General features: G+C 39.5%; 1 protein-coding gene across 2 annotated transcripts in view; it reads left to right on the top strand.

Moving 5' to 3' along the window:
* The window catches only part of vldlr (very low density lipoprotein receptor), a 60565-nt gene extending 38857 nt beyond the window's left edge, over positions 1 to 21708 (top strand). Inside the window, exons 11-20 of one of the 2 annotated variants that reach the window (XM_056403654.1) lie at positions 538 to 709; positions 1527 to 1751; positions 1863 to 1981; positions 3383 to 3522; positions 5287 to 5428; positions 6344 to 6493; positions 14338 to 14397; positions 18759 to 18836; positions 19503 to 19672; positions 20419 to 21708. In XM_056403654.1, coding sequence (XP_056259629.1) covers positions 538 to 709; positions 1527 to 1751; positions 1863 to 1981; positions 3383 to 3522; positions 5287 to 5428; positions 6344 to 6493; positions 14338 to 14397; positions 18759 to 18836; positions 19503 to 19672; positions 20419 to 20454 — 1292 coding nt within the window. In that variant the 3' untranslated portion in view covers positions 20455 to 21708. The remainder of the gene's footprint in view (positions 1 to 537; positions 710 to 1526; positions 1752 to 1862; positions 1982 to 3382; positions 3523 to 5286; positions 5429 to 6343; positions 6494 to 14337; positions 14398 to 18758; positions 18837 to 19502; positions 19673 to 20418) is intronic. The other variant, XM_056403655.1, reaches the window with a different exon arrangement.
* The last annotated feature ends 308 nt before the right edge of the window (positions 21709 to 22016 follow it).

The following is a 22016-nucleotide window of genomic DNA, read 5'->3' as shown; positions in this document are numbered from 1 at the left end:
CCTCTTTCAGTGACAGCAGCTGGAAAAATAAGAGGCAAATACTAAAATAATCTCAAGATCTAGAAATAGACCTTCTTCAAGAATTTGCCACTAAAAGATAACTCTCTCAAATATGATCAAAAAGGCTCAGGAGTTGTTGCTCAGCTGGAGATGCAGATATCTGTCTCTAGACTGGTGATCATGTGCTATTGTCCCTGCAATGAAAAGACTTTTTGTTGCTCGTTGACAAAGACCATCACTGTATCGTCAAGCATGTTCTTTTTTCCAAATAAATTAGCAACAGATCTTATAAACCCTTCTTTAAATTATAATTCATCTTCTGTCATACCATAACCATATTGATTCCGGGTGAATAATAGAAAAGAGGCCACACACTTTTAACAGCATGTTTTAAACATTTAATAAGGCCAGATCAATCAGAGATTGCAGTGTCCAGCATCAGTAAGTGGCACAGAGAAGCCTGAGCCACATTTTAAAGAGATGAGCTGTCAGATCAACCTTCAGCTCCTCATTTAACAAAGTGTTTTGTGTCTTCAGGTAAAGAGCCCTGCCTGATCTTTACTAACCGCCGTGACATCCGTCGTCTGGGTCTGGAGAGGAAGGAGTACACTCAGATTGTGGAGCAGCAGAGGAACACGGTGGCTCTGGATGCAGACTTTGACCAGCAGATGATCTTCTGGGCTGACCTGGGCCAGAAGGCCATATATAGGTATTTTACACCAAACATACAGCCACACAGAAGCATGCACAGGAACACAGCAGAACAGTTCAGGACTGGAAAAGTTGACAGTTCAATACGATTCCATAGTTACATTCAAGTTTGCTCAAGACTTTGCACAAGACTTTTTTTGTAGCATCACTAGTGCTGTGTCTCTATCCATAACATCATTCCTCATTTAATATTTCACTTCATGGGTCAGTCGTAACTGTCCTTCAAAATTAATGCTAACATAACATGATAATGCTTATACCATGTTCATGATATAAAAAAGGCCATTGCAGCGATGGAAAAATTTCCCTCATGTAATGACCTAAAATACTGTGTATTAACAATAGAGCACTATATCCATTAAGTTTAGAATTAGTTGCAATAAATTTACAATGGATTTGGCTGATGTGAGGCATCCTTATTTGCCTGAAATTATCAGAGACGTCCATGTTGTTAAACACCAAGTTGGATGTTTCAGATCTTTGGACTATTTGAGACGAGATTTGTTGTTAAGACTTTGCCCCACATAGTTCAGTGGAAACTAAAACAGGAAGAATTAATGGAACTAATGTGGTCATGTGATAATTAAATTGATGGATGTTTTACTTGTGGCACTCTTTGGAGAGTATTTGAATATTAGGAGCGGCCCTACATCCAATTTCTTGTGTGGCCAAGGTCTCCCAAGTTTTTTCTATAAAACACCTATTTTATGAATTATCGGCAATGGAGATATTTAAAATTTGAAGTTTAGATTAATATGTTGGACAGTTCAATTTGCATTTAAGTGACATAGTCTCTGTTCTTTACGTCCTCACAGCACCATGCTGGACAAACGAGGGGACGTTGGCACCCACAACAAAGTGATAGACAACGTCCAGACTCCAGTGGGAATCGCCGTGGACTGGATTTATAAGAACATGTACTGGTCTGATCTCAGCACCAAAACCATTTCTGTAGCCAACTTCAACGGAACCAAACAGAAGGTCCTGTTCAGCAGAGGCCTTAAAGAACCGGCGTCCATCGCTGTGGATCCACTGTCTGGGTGCGTGGAAAGCTTGGGTTTTGATGATGTCAGATGAAAGCCTTGTATCGCCTATTGACAATGCATATTTACAAATGTGTGTGTATATACGTGTGTACGTTGGTCCTGTAGGTTTCTGTACTGGTCTGACTGGGGGGAACCTGCCAAGATTGAGAAATCTGGTATGAATGGAGTGGACAGACAGGTTCTGGTGGCAACAGACATTCAGTGGCCTAATGGAATCACTCTCGGTAGGAACATGAACACACACACACACACACACACACACACACACACACACACACACACAAACAAGAGCCTATGAGTCATCATTGTCCATGACGTTGCTGCACATTTTCTCCACTGCCGATCCTTCCCTGGTGGAGTTGTATTTTGCTTCCTTTAACTAACATGTTTCAGCACGTAGAAGACTGTAACTGACACTTTTAGTTGCAGAAAAATTGTTTTAGCAGTGAAAGTAAAATTGTTCCTCTGTTCACTGCTTCTTTTTCAAATGCCACTTGATCCAATTGCAGTGCTTACAATTCTACCTGCACTTCCAATCCTTTCAGCACTTCTCCTTAATCTCACAGTTCAACTCCTTCCAATATATACATTTTATCTGCTACTTACATGTTTGTTCAGTTCTTGCATTTCAACTGTCACTTCAGCTTTTTTTCACTGCTTCACCCTCAACTGACACTTCAAATCCTTCATCCAATTTGACTTCACTTCAACTCCTTTTAGTTCTTACATTTCGTCTGCTGTCCAACTTCTATTCAGTGTTTCTGTTTTCAACTGGCACCTCAACTTGTTTTAGTGCTTAAACTTCATTTATTAATGCCGTTCAAATCCTGTACATTTCTTCAGCTCCAGAGATCCACACTTTTAAGAGATTTAAACAGTTTCATGATTTTAATACATTTTGTGGAAGTGAGCACACAAAATTTTCCTCAAAAAGTGGAGAGTTTTTATTTAGGTAGCATTTTTATCTGCCCATTTCATAAGCTCCATTTGGTAATGAAGCACATACACAAGGCTTCAAATGAAAATGTGACCCAAGTTGAAAATACTGAAAAATGCAGCTTAAGAACTTAATCATTGTTCACCGTGAGGATCAATAAAGCCCCAAAAAATCCATTCTTGTGTTAAGGAGTAGTGAAGTTTAAAAAAATAAAAAATCTGACACTTGACCACATCATATAATCAAATCTTCGTCTTTGTTCAGCCCATTCTCTTCCTGCACTTGCATCCCTTACACTGTAGAAAACCATTGATTTGTCCTTGTTAATGAAATGTTGTATTGATTTTATTTTTTCTCTCTTCTTCTCTCCTCTTATCTCTGTCCTCCATGCCTCATCTGTCTTCTGTACTTTTCTTCTTCATCCTTTCACCCTCCTATTCTCTCCCTGGTCTCATTTCCCCTGTCCAATACACTTTTATTGGTTGTTCATCTGGTTCATCTTCATCCTTGTATCACTCCTTTCTTTCTTACCTTGTGTGATTATTCTTTACCTCCTGGATTTTTTTCCTGCCCTATTTTCTTTCCATTCATATTTCTTCCTCTGTTATTTCTTCCATCATCCTTTCATTTCTCTCCTCTTCTCACCCTCTCCTCTCCTGTTTCTTCATACACGTCATCTTCCTCCCAGATCTGATCAAAGGCAGGTTGTACTGGGTCGACTCTAAGCTCCACATGCTCTGTAGTGTCGACCTGAACGGAGACAACAGGAAGAAAGTACTGCAGTCCTCAGACTACCTGGCTCATCCCTTCGCTCTCACTGTTTTTGAGGTACTGCAGCTCAGTTGTTTTCATACTGTTTAATATGCACTGAAAATAAAGGTCATACACACGCTATGATGGTTGAGCTGATTATAGCTCCTGGTCATCCTGACTGGTTTCACTTGGTTCTGAAAATCAGGAGATAAACTCATAGTGTGCTGTTTAGTCTTTTTTGTCTAATTGTTTGTATGCTGGTCCAGTCGCTGCCCATCATTCTTATTGGGATTATTAGGGGTCCAAGCAGCAAATGCTTGTGCAGCAAAAACTACTGGATAAAAACTGAAAATTTCACCATCCTATCGCAGTTCAGTGTTTTTCTAATGCTTCTTTGACTCTTCTGCAGAGATTGTCACATAAATTGGCAAGACAAACTTTCCTTATGATTGTTTGTGTTGGTTAAGTAACCCACAACAATTTGAGTTTGTGCCTAGCGACGTCACTCTAATCAGTTGGAGTCAAAGTCTATATGTTGTTCAGTGTGAAGTCCTCTGTAATACATGTGCACCTTTCTGACTGTCAATTCCAAAAGAAAATATGTATGTTGGTGGAAATGTGTTTAGTACATTTCAATAATATTGTCACTCTATTTTAAGTATTACTATAATTTTAAGTATTTTATATTAAGTACTAACAGTGATATCTGCTGTTTAAAACCTGCACTCTTCATATGTCAAGCTGTCTGGTTGAATCACAGAACCATGAACATGTGGCTCTCTTGCTGTCTCCCTCACCTACACCCACTCACACAACTGCTATCTCACTCTCACATTCTCTCACATTTATTCACATGCAGGCAATGTGAGATGATCTCTGCTAAACAGTGTACTGTAATACTCCAGTGTATGGAAAGCTTTTTCTGTCTGTTCTCACCGCTTGCAGTCTAGTAGCTACTGAAGGGGGAAAATCCTCTGTGCAAGGAGTTCAGTTTTTTTGGCGGATAAACGTGTGAAGACGGGGGTTAGCCTGACAACACGAGCAGTGAAAGATATTGAAGCTTACAGACTAAGTTAGAGCATCACCTAAATCAATAGAAAATCAAAGAGGAGTGAGTTTCATTTGACAGGTGGTCTCTGCAGAGTGCAGTGCAGGAACACAGATGGTCTTAGCACACAGATGGCTGCATTAGTGATGTAGAAGCTATAGATGGGAACTGATAATATATTATTGCTACCAATGCCATTATTGATTTTATTCTTTATCGATTCCAATAACGATTCCTGAGCAACTAATGGCACTAATGTTGTTATAATGTAGGATATTTAGCTTTGGTTACGGGCGTATTGTTTGTAGAAATCACTTTCTTTAATTCAGATAAGAGAAGAAACTTAGAGAATAGATTGTTGCTGTTAGTGTTAATTGCATGAAGATAAAAATTAATTTTCAAGTTGTGCAGGATAAATTACATTATATCAATATTGGCACCATGGTGAAGGTGTTTATTAAAACTGTGTCAGGGTTCTTCAATCTGCTGCAAGTAACCATGACAACAATACTCATGATTTATGGTTATAAATTCTGATGGCTCAATCAAAGATGCTCATTTATAGCCAAACAAAGATTAACAGTTTTCTGTTGTTTGCCAAGTGGCCTTTGATAAAGCGTGATAAAGCACTCTCGTATATCGTAATCTAGAAAACAATGGGCTGATCATGGCAGCAGTTTGTGCCGTTTCCCGTTTTCTTATATTGAGTCAGGCTCAGCATTATATCTGTTGAAGCTTTCATCTATTACAGTAATAGAGACATGAGCTGTATTTTTGCATCTTCTCTCCAGGATCGAGTGTTTTGGACAGACGGCGAAAATGAAGCCATTTACGGTGCAAACAAGTTCACAGGCTCTGACGTGGTGACGCTGGCCAGCAACCTGAACGACCCCCAGGACATCATAGTCTATCATGAGCTGATCCAGTTATCTGGTAAGAACCTGATGGGAGGGGGTGCGAGGAGGAGAAATGAACACAAAGAGGTGGAACGGAGAGACATTAAGGATCTCTGAGCTGGAAAATCTTCTTATTCATCAGAGTCCTGCAGGCTCGGTGACATCACAGCAACCTCAGGGCTGATGTTGGACTTTTTTGTTACAGTAGCTGCTGCTGTGAGTTAATGAAGGTTAATGAAGAAGTTAATCAGAAATTACTGTAATTACACACGATTCAGGTACAGGGTGTTGTAATGCTAATTATCCCTGTAGCTGTAATCATGCTACCGTAATTGATGCAGGTCTACCAGCTTCTGACATAATTTACTAGAGATTAATGGAGGGAAGGAGCCGATAAGATGTAGCAACATACCAGCTTTGTGCTTCTTGACAAAATATCTCAACTCAGGGTCTGCTCACTAGGTTGTTCAGGAAGCTTTTAATCATGTACATCAAACACATGTACAGTTCCTTAACAACTGAACAAACTCCATCTGTTGATTAAAAACCATGTGATTCGATTGAAAGCTTCTTGAACAAGATGGTAAGTGGGCTTTGAGTTGTAGTGTAGATCAGATCACAAGTCCTGCAACTCCTTCAGACTGCGCAGATCAGATTATAGACTTAATATATTCTTACAAATATTAAAGTAGAACATTTTTGAATACTTTTTGTTAACAAACACACACATATTCTATACATGGCAAATGAAAGAGGGTGTTGAGGCTTCATGCTTATGTCAGTGTTTTCCTGCACTAACTTATGATCTTCTGTGAAGCACCAGCAACAATTTCACATTATGATTCATAAGGATTAATTTTTGTGTTAAAAGGAAAAATATTACTTAATGTAGCTTCAATGTACAGATTTTCTATATGTCTGGCAAACTAATGAGAGCTGTTGACTTTGACAGGAACTAACTGGTGCACAGAAAAAGGTGAAAATGGAGGCTGTAGCTACATGTGTCTGCCTGCACCGCAAATCAACAAACACTCCCCCAAATACACGTGTGTGTGTCCGGAGGGGCAGGAGCTGGCTGCTGACGGCTTACGCTGCAGACCCGGTGAGTCACAACACTACGCTGCAGTCGATTCATTTTTTGGCATTTCATTCATTCATGGTTCCTCCCAAACCTGAAACAATATGGTACAAGGTATAATCTGTAAAATTTAATAATTTCTTCACTCTTCTAATTTCTGACCCTCTTTCTGTAATCAAAACCAATACTATGACTGCAGTAGCACTCACAAATTTATCTGCTGTTTGCTTGCAACAATCATTTGTGTGATCTGCGTACAAGCATGGCTTGCATATTGTTTTTGAGAAACAGGCCGCAGGGCTTGTGAAGATGTCATTCAGTCTGCTTTAATAATTTTAAATCCTGCATGGACACTGTAGAGCTGCATAATGAATCAATTTAAAATCGAAATATTGATTCAGACTCGTCCACAACCTCATGATGATTCTGCTCGCAATACACCAAGTCCAAATTTTTTACGAGTTGCATCACCAAACACACAGACTGTGGGGCAGAACGTAAAACAAATATGTTGTGAGAGATGTCACATGATAAGAAAAGATTTACGAATACAGGAACCAAATTATACAGAATCAAGGAAACCCTGTCACTGATGGTGAGGAAGGAAAATACATTCATCAATTTCTAGATCTGTCAACAATTGATTAGATGAAATATTTTTGATTGCTTTCCTGAAGAATTGCAGTCTCACTTTTGAGTAAGATGATTACAGGTGTCATTTAATCCAGAATTTTTAAAATTTTAAAAATGCATGTAAAAAAAAAAAAAAAAAAAGTTGTTGCTCTTGATATACAACTCCATGTTCATTTGTGGAGTTTATAGAAGCAAAACTGGAATATTTCAAGAAAAGGAAGAATGTTTTAAATAGAAACTGAAGGAACTAAGAGCTAAATATAACCAGTAATCCATCTGACTGATTTGCCACTGTCTTAAGGTCTCGTGTGGGTTGCATCATGGGAAAATACTTTTAATTTTGTGGTTGGGAGAGTATAAATCACATTGCGGTGGTTAAGACAGCAAACATGGTAAACACTACAGTTACTATGCACACAAATGCATGTTTGAAGGTGAACCTGTGCATTCCTCTCTGCTTCATCTTCCCTTTACTGTGCTGCTTGTCTCAAATGTGGCTCTTCTTAAAGAATTGATTAGAAAGAAAAGGCTAAAGGTGGCTAGGCCTTCACAGGGGAACCCCTAAAAAACACAGAATCAGTTGTAAGAAACAGAATGAATTCTGTCTAATTCTCTGCGTTAAACTGGCTTTTATGAAAAAATAGGAGTTTTGTCACTCCCTCCTTTTTTCCTCTCCTTCTCAGACACTCTAGCATGTTTCCTTGATGTGTGTGTTCCCTGTGTGAGTCTTGTCTTCTAACTGTATCCACGCCAGCCACAAACCCAGCTGTCTGTTTGTGTTAGTAGTCTGACAGCTGAACAGTAGCTGAGTCAGTTGGTGTTGTGATCCAGTTTTCAGCGACTCTTTGGCAAGTCTCAACACCGTCCTCCTTCACATCTCAGCTGCAGCTCTGTCTCCTCCTCCTGTGTTTGAAAGTGTCTTTGTTGTCTCGTCCTGACAGCTGAATTCCCGACGTTGATTCCTCTTCCATCTGTTCTTGTCTTCTCGTCGTTTGAGGCCTGGTCTGAGCTGTGTTGAGTTCTCTGGACTTGTTGAGTGTGATATGATTGTGTTAGGGCAATGACAGCGGAATTTATGAGGCACCAATATGTGACTGTTGAACATATCATTCTAAAACCATGGGTATTAATCTGCAGCTGTAACAGCCTCCATTCATCTGGGAAGGCTTTTCACAAGGTTTTTGAAACCTGGCAGCAGGGATTAGCTCCCTGTGGCTGGCCTGACTCGGTCGGCATTCCAGTTCATCCCAGAGGCGCTGGATGGTTGAGGTCAGGGCTCTGAAGGCCAGTCAGGTTCTTTAACACCAAACTGTTGAGACCACATCTTTATGGAAAAAGCTTTGAAAAGTGTCCCTGTCATGTTGAAATTGGAAGGGTCGTTCACAAACTGTTGACAAAGTTAGATGTATGTATGTAGTAGCATTAATATTTCCCTTTCCCTTGGGCCCAGACCAAACAATAAAAACCAGCCCTAGAACATAAATAGGAAATGGGTCGCCTTTATATAGTGCTTCTCTCGTAACAACCTCTCAATGTGCTTTACACATAAAGGTCACATTCACCCATTGACTTGTAAAGGGATGTCATGATACCAGAAATTTTATAGTTGTATCAATACCAATAAAATTCCACCTTTCTCGTTGCTAAGTTTGATACCACAGTAAAAAACAGAGAAAAAGGGTGATGCCCATACAGTATGCTAACCTACCTCCATATACTCAGTGTGCAAGCAGGAGGTTAAATTGACTAACAAGGTGGTATGAAAATGTTACTCAGTTATATTTTGACAGACTGAACAGTGAAGGTGGCAGCCTGCTAATGTTGTGAGCTGTTGCTATGTTAGCCTAAACAAGTTAACATTAGCCTTTGTAAATAATGCGTGTGGAGCGTTGCTACATCAGATGTCAGCTGACACAGTGGACAAACATTTCAAATAACATTTCAAATAACATTTCAGGACATGAACATTTTGATGACTTGTTAATATAAAGTGAAAACAACAGAGATTAACTCACCCTGAATTCTGCGTACAGATCCAGATGATCCTGTATTTGAGCTGTTTAGATAAGTTTGAGGTGTTTCCTCCTCTCATTTGAAATGCTCTATGCACATGCAGGCGTTTGGTCAAATACAAAATATCTCCCTACAACAGTCTTTTTTTTGTTTTTTGTGTCTTGCAAGTCGCGGTGCCCCTGTTTCTCACCCGTATTTGTCGCTGCCATTAGTAGCTGGTACCCAAGAATGAATTTGAGCATTCAAGGCAAAAGTAACAAAGTACTGGTTTGAACATATTACTTCCAGAGTTGGACATGAGATTTACTGTGACAGTATGAATGCTTTCAGAAATGAAAATCAAACTGCAGTCCTGCTCTCCATAACTTTTTCTTTGTTGTGAAAAGGTCGCTGGGAAGCGCTGTCTTCTCTCTCTGATCTGTTCTTCTGCGGTTATTTTGTCTCAAGCCGTCCAGCACCTTTCTTCGCTCCCACAGATTAGCCTTTTCATACTGAAGCAGTGTCAGATAGGAACCTGACAGCTGAATCCACTGCACATACTTTCCTAATTGTGCTCAAACTGTAGCGCGAGACACTGGTGTACACAAAGCACTGGAACATCTCCCTGACAACTGTCAGCTCCTGAATGAAAGTCTGCCTAGTTAAACTCTGAGGTTTTCTTTAGGACTTGTCGTCTTTTCTCTCCTCTATTTCCAAGTGAGAGCTGAGTCTGTTTCCAACATTTCTTGACAATTTTTCTTTCCTATTTTTTCAACTTTTATCTGCAGTTTTACTCCATTTATATTTACTTCATATTTGTCTGTTTCATGTTGTATATCTGGGACTTTGGTTGAATCTTTGGATCTCTGTTCAGTAAATTAACCCTGACCGGTCTCATGCAGGGCAGCATGTATTTACTCAAATGAAGGATTTATTTTTCTCACACCCATATGTCTTCATGTTTTCTAAATTTATATTTGTGGATCCTACCATTTTGGGTTGTTGAAAGGGCACTGCTGTGCTTTTCTTTGCTTTTGCCCTCAAAATTTAGTGCTACTGTTTTTCAAAAGATAATCCAATTATTTTCCTTTTTACCCTAAATCTTTAATCTTTTCTACCAGACAAAAATGCTGTAAATGTAAAACATGTTGTAAGTTGTAGTAGCCAAAGTTTTTAGTCATGCTAGTGGCATGACTCTGTGTATGATAATGTCAGCCAGTCAGTCCATGTGTAGTTTAAAATGAAATGTCTCAATAGCTGTTGGCTGGATTGCCATTAAATTTAGATCAGAGATTCATGTAACCTTCAGGATTATTTTTTTCATCACTTTAGTGATGCTGTTATTTTACCTGTCCAGTACTTTACTTTGACTGATTACTTGCAAAACTGATGTCCAATAGCGTCATGTGTACTTTAACTGCAATTAACATATATTAGCGTGCTATCATACACTACCCTAAGAAAGTAAATACAGTAAACGTTATGCGTGCTTAGCATCAGCATGTAAATATTGTCATTGTGAGCATGTTTGCATGCTAATGTTAGCATTTAGCTCACAGAACCACTGCACTGGAGCACAGCCTCAGACTTTTATCATATTTTATTATAAATTTTGGGCTGCAATGGCTTTACAGCAGCGTTACGTTTAACACTCTTAGTTGGAGTGTGATGTAGGAGCGACATGAACACTGGCACGGCTTTACGGAAGAAATGGGTCATGTAACACAATATCAAATTATATTGATATAAATAGTATTGTCTCATTCTATATCTTATTTCAAAATATACCAAATATGTTTATATACAGCCAAGGGTTAAGTGTCAGTATGCTTGGAAAAGACTAGTTTATATGACATGTCGTCCAACCACATCTGAAGGCAAAAGTGTTTATAGCTGTTTTAATTGGCCACACACAAAGGCGGGGTGTAAAGGCTGCTGTCATAGAAATGGGGATAGATGCAATAACCCTACACACATGGGAATAACAGTGCGCACCATTAAACAGTCTTTCTGCAGACATTCAGTGTTGCCCACAAAAAGTCACTGGTGTAATTGTGGGAAAACTGAAAGAAGAGAGCTCAAACCCTGCTTTGTTTCTCCTGTGTTCATTTGCATAACTGGCCAGTCGCACTTTGATATTGGAAAGGTGAGGGAGAAGGCTGACACCTTTAGGCTGTACCTGTGTTGATTTCACCACAAGGAGAAGATGTCATACAACAGGATGAGATGAACTCTGTGTCAGTCTGCCAGCTCTGCAGCAGGTTTTACAGCCTGCCTGCTCCACAGAAATGTAATGGTCTTCATATAATGAACGTCCGTGCAGCCTGACTCACCTCCTCGGGGGCTGTTTGGGAATCTGGAGCTGCCTCCAGGCTCTTTACAGCCGCTGTGATGACTGAATGTAACACCCAGACTTCCAAGATGTGTTTTTTATGCAGCTTGAGTGCTCGGTGTCATGCATGGTGTTTTTCTTAGCATGTGATTCAATGCAAACTTAATTTTACCCAAACGCATGAGGCGTGTTTGTGTGTGTGTGTGTGTGTGTGTGTGTGTGTGTGTGTATATATATATATATATATATATATATATATGGCTTGTATATACATATATATATATATGTATACATATATACACATGTGAGTTTGGGAGAGTGCGAGTTTTCTTGCATGCTCAGGTTGTTTTGTGAGTGTCTTTATGTGCATGTCTGTTTCTATAACTGTTTACACGCCTGTCTGTGTTTCTGGTACTATTTAACAGTGAGAATAGTGTGGGAGGGGTTAAAGAGGGATGCCTGTCGCTCGCTGAATGCTCCTCCACCTTCCTCCTAGTTGGGCTGCAGCCAAAGGCCTTGTTGCTCTTTACTACACCTCCAGCTAACATATTTATCCCATTTTACAGCCGTTGCAGCTGGACTGAACAGAAACTGTAGAGCATTGTGTGGTTGCAGCTTTGACCGGCTCTAATCTTGTTAGTGAGAGAAGTAATAAGCAATGCTCCTCACTTCAGGGCTGAACCTGAAACTACCACAGAGGGATTCATATAACAGTCTTAAGAGGCGACTGGGGAGTGTTTTCCTTCAGACTGAACAATCTCAGGCTGAAATAGAGGTTTCAGGGATTTTCTGACACTGTTTGGACTCTACTTAGTTCCACAGATTGTTTCCTAAGATATCAATCGTCGTCATCCGTCTATAAAAGTCACTTTTAGATTAAGTGGCTTTGCAATTAAGCTTTGTCAATATTTTATTCATGCTGAATTCTGAATTAAATATGCTAATATAGCCCAAATCCTTCCCAATTCCTTACTCTATGTATTTAGATTTACCTTTCAGCAGCTTTTAAAGTTACCCTGTGATGTAAATAGCTCTGCTAACATTTAGTGTTTCACACCAAAGAGCGCTTTCCACTCGAAGGCATGTCAAAAGTCCTGTCATCCTTGTGCCTGCATCTTGCTGCCTCCCTCATCTTTCTCACAGAATTGTGTGCCTTTCTTTGTGTGTCTTTGTAGACTCAATGTGATAAATTGCACAAATTCTCATAACAGCACTCACTTTGATACTCTCTCCTCAAAGGCATTCATGGTGTTGCATTGTGTTATATACACAAAAATTGACAGAAGTAGGTCATCTGAAGAATGAAAATAGAACTTCAGAGAAGTAGGGTTGGGGATCGTTTCAATTTCTGCTTATCAAATCTGGCTCTTATGAAATCTTACTTCTGATTCCAATAGTTTTTTGTAAAGTAAAAAGATCTAATATTTCAATAAAAAACATTAGTATAATCATGGTTTACTGTAGTCTATAATGTTAGTTATTCTGTCAGCTGTTTCTGATGTGATATGACACAGGAAAACATCAAATAAAGCTAAAATCCATGGATATTGCTTTGAATGACCCATTATCAATGATGCATTTTGCATAACTAATGGAGGAGAATCAGCTGTAACAAAAAAAAAACTCCTTCCACAAATCTTGTCACCTCTCAGTGACATCCTTTCATTTTCTCGTTGCTCATCTTCCCCATGCGCGACACAAAAAAGTCAAAGGACTTTCTGTAATACAGGAGGGTCTCTGGGGATGAACTGGAGGTGGAGGGGTACTCTCTGAACTCTTATCTAAGAAAATGTATATTAGAATAATGTGTAGACATTTATATACCTTTTTATATTAAAATGTCAGTCGTGTTTTTATACCTCTGAGTGAGACATTGCTACTGTTAATGTTAGTTGTATCTATTGTGCCTGGGAGACCGTGTACAGCCTGTGCTCCCACTAGGGAGCTGAGTAAAGTCTTGTTAACTGCTTCAAGTCATGTCACTTGAGTCTGTGATTGAAAAGTTTGGGGGAAAAAAAGCCTGAGTGTGAGGAATTAGAAAGAAGTAAGTTTTCCAGACCTCTGTAGACTGCTGCTCATCTCTCTTTAAGGCTAGGGGCTACTTTGGCTGCTACAAGCATAACGCACCCCAAATTCCATCCTAACTATCGGCGGCTGAGATGCATTGTGGGTAATGTTAAATCAGAGGAGTACTGTGTTTGCCATTTTTGTGTGTAATCATTTTCTGTTGATTAATGAGTTAATCAGTTGTTTCGGCACTAGTATAGTTTACAGTAAGCAATGGCTGTGGAAACTGCTTTAGTCTGTGCTTAATGTTGTTTTGTTTGGCAGTAAGCATGATGTGCATTCATTTCCAACTCCTACACAGCAGACCTAACGGCCCTGTGAATATACAGTAAACACAACAACACTGCTGTGTGTGCTAATCAAGGCTGCATTGATCTGCCTGTAAGGATTTTACTGTTGCTGTTGTCCGTCCTGATTGTAGACGCTGAGTACGACATGCTGATCAATACAGTTTACTGTGCATTGTAGCTTTAAACCTGGAAATTGCTTGTGAATGTTGTCGCCTCACTTTACCACTGTTTGTGTGCATCTCGCTTGTATATGAACTGTCATTATAAAAGCAGGAAAATCATATGTTGTCTTCACTTATAGATGTAAGGCTGCTGCTGTACATTGTAGATGGTGCCATGATTGTTTGTCTTGTCTCTTAGCTTGGTGATGGCTTAGCTTTACTCGCTGAAGAAAAGTGGATCCTGCTTTCATCTGTCGAGCGTATATTAGTTCAGTCTCCTGAGATCTGGTCTATTTTCAAACAAGGCCTATTTACATGTGAGCAGTTTAAAAAAATAAATGAAATAAATAGCTTGTGCTGTCAAAGCATGACTCTTGGCTCTCTCTGTGACAGACCCTTCTACCAAAGGTCCCTCAAAGGATGATGGAAACGTTCTAATACAGCCACCCCCAGGTAAAACCATCAGTCGCCGCCTGTTCTGCTGCTTGTCTCTGCGATGGTGACTTGCATGTTGGGCTTTGTTCAAAAATCAAAAAACAAAGACTGTTCTCCTCCCTTGCATTTTGATTGTTAAACATCTGTTTTCGAAGTGTTTTTGGCTACAGACATAGTTGCAGTTTGTATTGACTTTTTCTTTCCTTGTACACTTGAATCTGCTTTTTTTTTCTTAATCTGCTGCCAACATTAAATGGTTAACTTAATTGCTTTGCACAGTGCTGTGTGGATTTTAGATTAAATGCCTGTCTTGTCTAGCTGTATCTGTAATGAGGGCTTCTGGGTGCGCTTTTGTGTTTGTTGTTGGGTTATGACACACATTCAGATGTGTTTCAGGCCGTGGTGCTTTTCAGATAACTGATTTAAGGCAGTGTATACTTAATTTGTGCCACATGGTCTTGAGGTATTGAAGGGGTAATTCCCAGCGGTGCTTTGTTCTGTCCAGTTTTACTTTGCTGTTATTTAAGACAAATTTCTACCAGTTGGATTTGAGCTATAACAAAATATTTCAGTTGTTGATTTTCAAATATCCAAAAAATAACAATAATCTGACTAATGTACCTGTGAAGTTAGGTTGCTGTTTTATAAACTCTTTCAATCCACTTGATGTAGTTTGCTTGAAAAATTGCACCTGTACCTCTCAGACATCTACACCTACTCTTGTTTTCTGTACATCCATGATGACAGTGCAAACACGAACTGTCAGCAGCCTCATCACTCTTCGTGGTGCAGATTCACCAAAATGAAAAGTAACTTTAGGCTAAATAGAAACTGGGATTAAGATGCAGCCCTCACCATTTTCTCAACATGTCAGAAACCACTCCCTCATTCACTTATTCACAGCGAGTGAGCAGTAAACAGCGATTTCATCATCGTTGACAAGTTTATTATATCTATAAAACACTTTGTGGATTGTTGGCAGAAAGTATACTTTGTTCCACTGTGGGGAAATGCTAAATTTCACTCCCTGAATTCAGACACTTAAATAAAATGGCATTGGGAAAATGTACAGTGCAATGTGACACAAATAGCGAGTGATTTCAGACGCTGCCACCGACTCCATGCCAACATTTTACTTTCTGATTGTGTTATTGAAAAATTATGGGAACTGTAATGCCAAAATCCAGAACATGTTTATCAACCAAACTGAAATAAGAAACACAACACAAATCGATCTGACTAAATGCAAACAGCCTTAATGTCTCAACGCTGCAATTCTTTCCCTGAACACTGACACACTCCTTACAAACTGAAGAGCAGAACCTGAAAATAAATTTATGTAAAAAGAAATATTAAATAGCATAACTATCTCTGACATGTAGTGGCTATATTAGACACATGTAATTTAAAAAGTGGGTCAGAGGGATAGATTTTATTGAGTTTTTTTTTTTTTTTGGTTTCTCACCTTTTCTTGCCTTTTTCTGTTCCTCATTGAATTTTCTGTCTTAAAGTTGCTGCTCAATATTTGGTTTAGTTTGGGGATAAAGTATATATGTGCTTTGTGTCTGTCATAGCTCAGGTTTCTGACTTGACTTCAGCTGGATATGGATTTGGCTGCGTTAAACCCTGTAAACATTTCAGAATTACAAGGTATAACTTGTAATTGGTAAACTTGAGCTTTAATAACTTTATCCTAATCCTCTTAATCCTGAAAAAAGCTCTTGGGGGAATGAGTGAAGATGAAATTTGCTGATGAGTTCCTGTTCGTTTCCAGTTACAGAACTCATGACTTTTATTCAGTTTGTTGAACCCCTTGATTTTGTCTTCAAGCCATAATGTTGTTGAAAGCTGCACATATGATGCTGTAGGGTTCTCTGGATGCATCTGTGCTGGATTTTGTTCAATTTACATGTTCTGCTACTGTGCTAGTGTTGAATTAGCTTCCCAGGAAAGAGTACCTGGACAGTAAACCACAGTTCAACATTAAACTCTGCACAGGCAGATGTTTGCCTGCATGCACAGCTCAGGAGCAGCACCTAGTGGCAGAAACTAGGAAGTGACCCAAAAGAACTAAACCACCAAAACCATTCATAATCTCCAAGTTCCACTTATGGTTTGAGATATTAAAGTGTGACTGCTGTGTTGTAGGAAACTGAGTTGAAAAGAAGCTAGCATCAGTCTTACAGACTCATTCTTTTGTATCTGTTTTCTAATTCTGTGATCTCAGCTTTCTGGAGAGCACAAACCCCCCGACCCTGGGGGTCAAAAAGGTTTGGCTGACAGGGTTGGTTGGTTTTCTTTTTGATTAATGCGTCTGTTTTCTTCTCCTTGTATGGAAACTCTAAATGAAGTATCTTCACAGTGTAATATGAAAAGGTATCAAAATGTGAAAACTTGAAGGATGAAAGTCTGGAGAAACTCTTACTCTGTGCTATTTTTTCTTATTGTCAGCAAATCGGATGAAACGACTGATGCTGATGAGTGACTTGTTCCTTCATACCATGAACACACACACACACACACACACACTGTAGTTTATCACACACTTTTTAGAATCTTCAAGCTCATAGTTTTGGTTCCGCAGAACACTTACTGTATGATTCGGCTCAGCGCCTTCACCAGCCTTGTTTCCAGCAGCAGGCAGCAGTTTTCAGTAAACCCATTGTATCCTACCAAACACCAGCAGACAAAATGAAGCTAAAGGCTGAAGAAAATGGAACATCTAGAAGAAACAGATTTTTGTAGAGATGGTGGGACAAAATCAGAGGCAAAAGGCGAATCATCACTGGAGTTAGATTCATTAGGCAGACAGAAACAAACTCTAAGAGGATGATGAAGTTCCTCTGTATCTGGTGGGTGTGTAAATGGGCAACAGTTTGCTAACATGTCTGTCATAACAAATTTATCTAAAGGTGATGCCATGTCAATGTTGTGCTTTGAGCTAAATGTTAATGTTAGCACACGCACAGTGATCATGTTAATAAGCCAATGTTTAGTGGGTTAGCATTCTAACATTTAGCTCTAAAAACAATGTGCACATGGGGCTGATGGGAATGCCATTTGTTATGCCGATATTTAGCCATAAACCAAAGCACTAGAGAAATTAAACTTTTGACCTAATGATGACGCTACAGCGATTACCCTCATCCCGAGAACGACCTGACTGTGTGCAACAAATGTCATGGCAAGGGCTAATTATAGTTGAGATATTTCAGCCTGGACCACCATGGGGGACAGACCAACAGAACAGCATCACTGTGCCTTTTTAACAGGTTTTAGTATTCATAGTTGACATTGTTGGAGCTGGTGAACCACTGTGTCTCATTCATTTTGCGGCTGAGAGCAGTTGAGGAGGCGTGTCGATGACATCACCGAGCCATTTGGCTGCAGACTGACTGGCAGGGAGAACAGGAGTTTAACTAAACCCTGTTTGTGGTTTCTTTGTCCTGAAGTCTCCGTCACTGCTTTCAGCCGAACTGTTTGCCAGTCATGTCACTCACTCGCTGCTGACACCAAAACACTACGGCTTTCTCCCTGAACACCCTGAGTCTGGATAATGTTGATCTTGGAAACAAAATAAAACTCTTCTTTATAAACGGCAACTAAGTTTTAACTTTTAAACTTTTACCTTTTTAGAAGGTTTAGAGCCAAATTGCCAAATTCACACTTTGACTAAATATTTGCAGGCTGATAATTGTGCACTTTTGCATCCTCATTGCTGGTGTTTTGTTCTCTATTTGAGTGATCATTTTCATAGCAAAATATGTTTGCTAGTTTTTGTGCATTTATCCAATGCAAATAGCAGCAGAGACATTGTTAACGCTACATATTTTTAAAGTCATTACAGCAGATTTTGCCAATATTTTTCTTTGTTCTTAAAGAGGACAGACATATTTATGTTTAAGTGTCGAGTGTGGTTCTGTTCACTGCTGGGAACCCGTTAACACAAAAGCATTACAAAAGTGTCAAGTAATTTTCCATGTGTTGACAATGTCAAGCACAAGTGGAGAAGCAGGGCGTGCCGGCATCTGTTTCCCATTGTGCCCGCATGCATTGTGATCATCTGAGTTGTTTTCACCATATCAGTTCACATAGAAATCTGCTTAGAAGAGATTAACCTGTTAAGTTTTTTTCCACAAAGAGGACGTTTAAACATCAGCTAGACTTGTTCTTCTGATCATGCTGCTCAGTCCAGTAAAAGGTCTGAATCAACAGAACTCATTTCTGACTAAACTCCTTTATTTTTTTCAGCTTGTTAAAATATGTTTTCTCTCAAACTGAACAAGGAGATGACTTAGAAATGCCATCAGTTCATTGTTGTTGGTCACAGTCATTGTTTGGTTAAAATTGTTGATTTATTTATTTTGTTTGTTTTCCAGAAGCCAACGTGAGCACATCGATCCAAGTGAACTCCACAGCCAGAGGGTCGGCTGCTGCCTGGGCCATACTTCCTGTCTGTGAGTAGAAGTCACACAGACACTTGCGCTCAGACACATAAGACGCCTGACAGATGAAAAGGTCATGACTGTACATTCAATTATTTCTGTCTAGAACATGCTAATTATTAATTTGTGCACTCGGTATACTTAAATGTTGACTGACAGTAGTAATTTGTAGGTTTAATTGACAATTAGCCCCAGTTCTATGTTGTGAGGAAACGTTTGATGTCTTAGCAGGAAGTAGAAGTAAAATCACAAGATGACACAGGTGAACATTTGTATTCAGCAGCAGATGATGAAACCTTGTGTTTGGCTGGTTGAGAGACTATCCACGACTCTCCAAGATCAAACTGTAGGTCCACAGTGAGTGTTTTGAGGATTTTGTAAATTCGAAACAGGTGAGAATTCATTCAGGTAATTTGATGGAATGATCAAGGAACCCTGGGGCAAGATTCAGTAACTTAAGGGTCGAAATTGTTATTTGAGAGAACAAAGTTAAAATGCACAAATGACCTGACCTGACGTTTGAGGTGATGATGAAATGACCAATTGTTTATATATCAAAGATTTCCTGCAGATATTTACAGGTTTATTTTAAGAAATACACATACACATGTGGAAACCTTTAACCCCAATACTGAAAGTCATCTGACTGTATTTGTGTCCATTTGTCCCTCTGCTCAGTGCTGCTGGCGATGGCGGCAGCGGGCGGCTACCTGATGTGGAGAAACTGGCAACTGAAGAACCAGAAGAGCATGAACTTTGACAACCCTGTCTACCTGAAGACCACAGAAGAAGATCTCAACATCGACATCACCCGGCATAGCGCCAACGTGGGACACACCTACCCTGCGGTGAGTAAACAACAGAACAGCAACAGAGCAAGGGGCATCATGGGTAAGAGAAGGTCAGGAAACAACCTCACAATCTGGATGTACTGATCCCAAAATGCATGTTCATCTCTTAATCAATTAATGATCTTTTTTCAGTTTGTGAACTGGAACATACAAAATGCTGCACACAGCAGTGTTAGAGCACTGACACCATGTGGCTCTATTATTATTATCCAGGTAACAACAGAATAATCTGGTGGGAAGAGTTTGAGCAGCCGTGCAGCTTAAACAATTTCACCCTGATACAGAGGATGCAGACTGCACGTTAATGACCTCTACTCTCACCCTGACCTTGTGGCCTGCAGTAATCGTAGTGCATTGTTGGCCATCCAGAGAGCACAGATTAAACAGATTAACCTAAACCGTTCAGAGCCACAAGATGGACAAACCTCTGCTGTCACCCTCACAGCTGCAGCAGATGTCTCTGTACGTTCAGATGGACAGAAGCCAAAAGGGTTGAAGTAGTTGCAGCACAATATCTCCCTGAAATAAAACATTATTTCGTATGAATTAAAAAACGGGATGCAGCATGTTTTTTTTAGAGAGGTGTTTACACTTCACGGACAGACCCAGGCTAGCCGTTTCCCCCTGTTTTCAGTCTTAATGCTAAGCTAGGCTAACCATGTCTCAACAGAAGAAATAATGAAATGAAACATTTAATGAAGCCACCTCTTCCCCTCTCCTCCCCTCCCTCTCTCTGTCTCCAGATTTCGATAGTGAGCACAGATGATGATTTGTCCTGATCGTCTTGGGGTTTTTTGTGTTTTTTTTTTTACGGCAACCCGTAGTGTTGCATGGCGCCTCCTCGTTCCCATGCCGACGGTTGTCTGTAGCAGCAGCCCTTACAGTTACGACCACATGCCTTCTGAAGTGCATTATGTCATTATCTGTGGTGAGGATGACCAGAGGAAATGTTACTTATGTGAATACTACAATGAATTATGTGTCATAACTGTTTTCACTCAGTGCGTCCAAAGTGTTAAGGATTTTCTTTCTTTTCTTTTTTTGTTTTTTTTTGTTTTGGTCTTTATTTTTGGGCCTCAAACTTCCTGTCTATTTTGCCCTGCCCTCTTTAAGGAGTCAGACGCCATCTTGTCACAATAAATGAGAGAAACGCTGTGAATTTTCACTATTCGATTGCCTCTTCCAGGAATTTCTGTATTCAGACGGGGCTGGAAAACTGACAAGAGAATTCAGTATTTCTCTCACAAAACAGATCAACTCTGCTGGACAGGAAACTAGATCTGAGCTCTCAGTATCCGACAAGACGCGTGTTTAAAGACGGCGGGAGACTCCAGGGTCAAGAGTCATTTAGGAATGAGGCATTCCAGGGAAAAATTTGGCCCAAACTTTATTTCTTGATCCAACAGGCTCAGATGTGTGAATATTTATATGCGATCACGATTTGGGCAGTAATATCTAGAACTATAGGTTTTCCTTTGTCAATTTTTATGTGATAATTATGTTTCCTTTCCTCCCGTACCTCCAGGAGCTCATTCTTACAAGTCGTTCTCTCAGTGATTATTATTATTGTTGTTGTTATTATTATTATTATTATTATTATTATTATTATTATTGTAGAAGCTGTGTAAGGATCACCATGGTTACAGCATTTGTAAACACTGTACATATTTACCCATCATCCCTCAGAGACATGACCGTCAATCAGGACTCTCTTCAATGCACTTTGATCAAATGTTCCTTGTGTAAATAAGATTGTATACATTTGACTTGAAATCAATTTTTTGCTATGGTTGGGCATCATACCAGGGTTAGAGATGTATTTAACAAGAAAGAAAAAGCTGAAAAAATATGAAAAAAAACACAACTGAATTTGGTAAAACTATTTTGTATGTTTGTGTGCTGTTGCTGTGAACTTTTTCTAGCCTTGTACAGTGAAGGGGAACACTATTAAAACTTAACAGCTCTGTATCTGTGAAGAAACTGATTTGCAAATCACTTCAGAATTAAAACCTAATCTACAACGTTGTTCAAAACACGGCGTCTGGTCTTTTCTATCGTGTGTGTGTGTATGTGTAGATACACTATATGGGCCAAAGTATGTGGACACCCCTACCTACATAACCTTTATTCTTTATCTTTTTTTTCTTTTCTTTTCTTTTTTTTCTTTTTTTTGGTCCTGGGCTGACTTCAACCTCATCCAACAACTGTTGGGGGGAACTGAAAAGCAGACTGTAATCCCACCTTGTCAACATCAGTGTTGAACACATTAATGGCCAAGACTGCCAAGGAAAAGGCAACTGTTAGATGAGGAATTCGAACTGCAAATAAGATGCACCCCGTT

Source organism: Seriola aureovittata, chromosome 18 (assembly GCF_021018895.1).
Source record: "Seriola aureovittata isolate HTS-2021-v1 ecotype China chromosome 18, ASM2101889v1, whole genome shotgun sequence".
In the NCBI taxonomy this organism is placed as follows: Eukaryota; Metazoa; Chordata; class Actinopteri; order Carangiformes; family Carangidae; genus Seriola; species Seriola aureovittata.
Note: the sequence above shows the minus strand (reverse complement) of the source record. Positions and strands in the feature narration are given on the sequence as shown.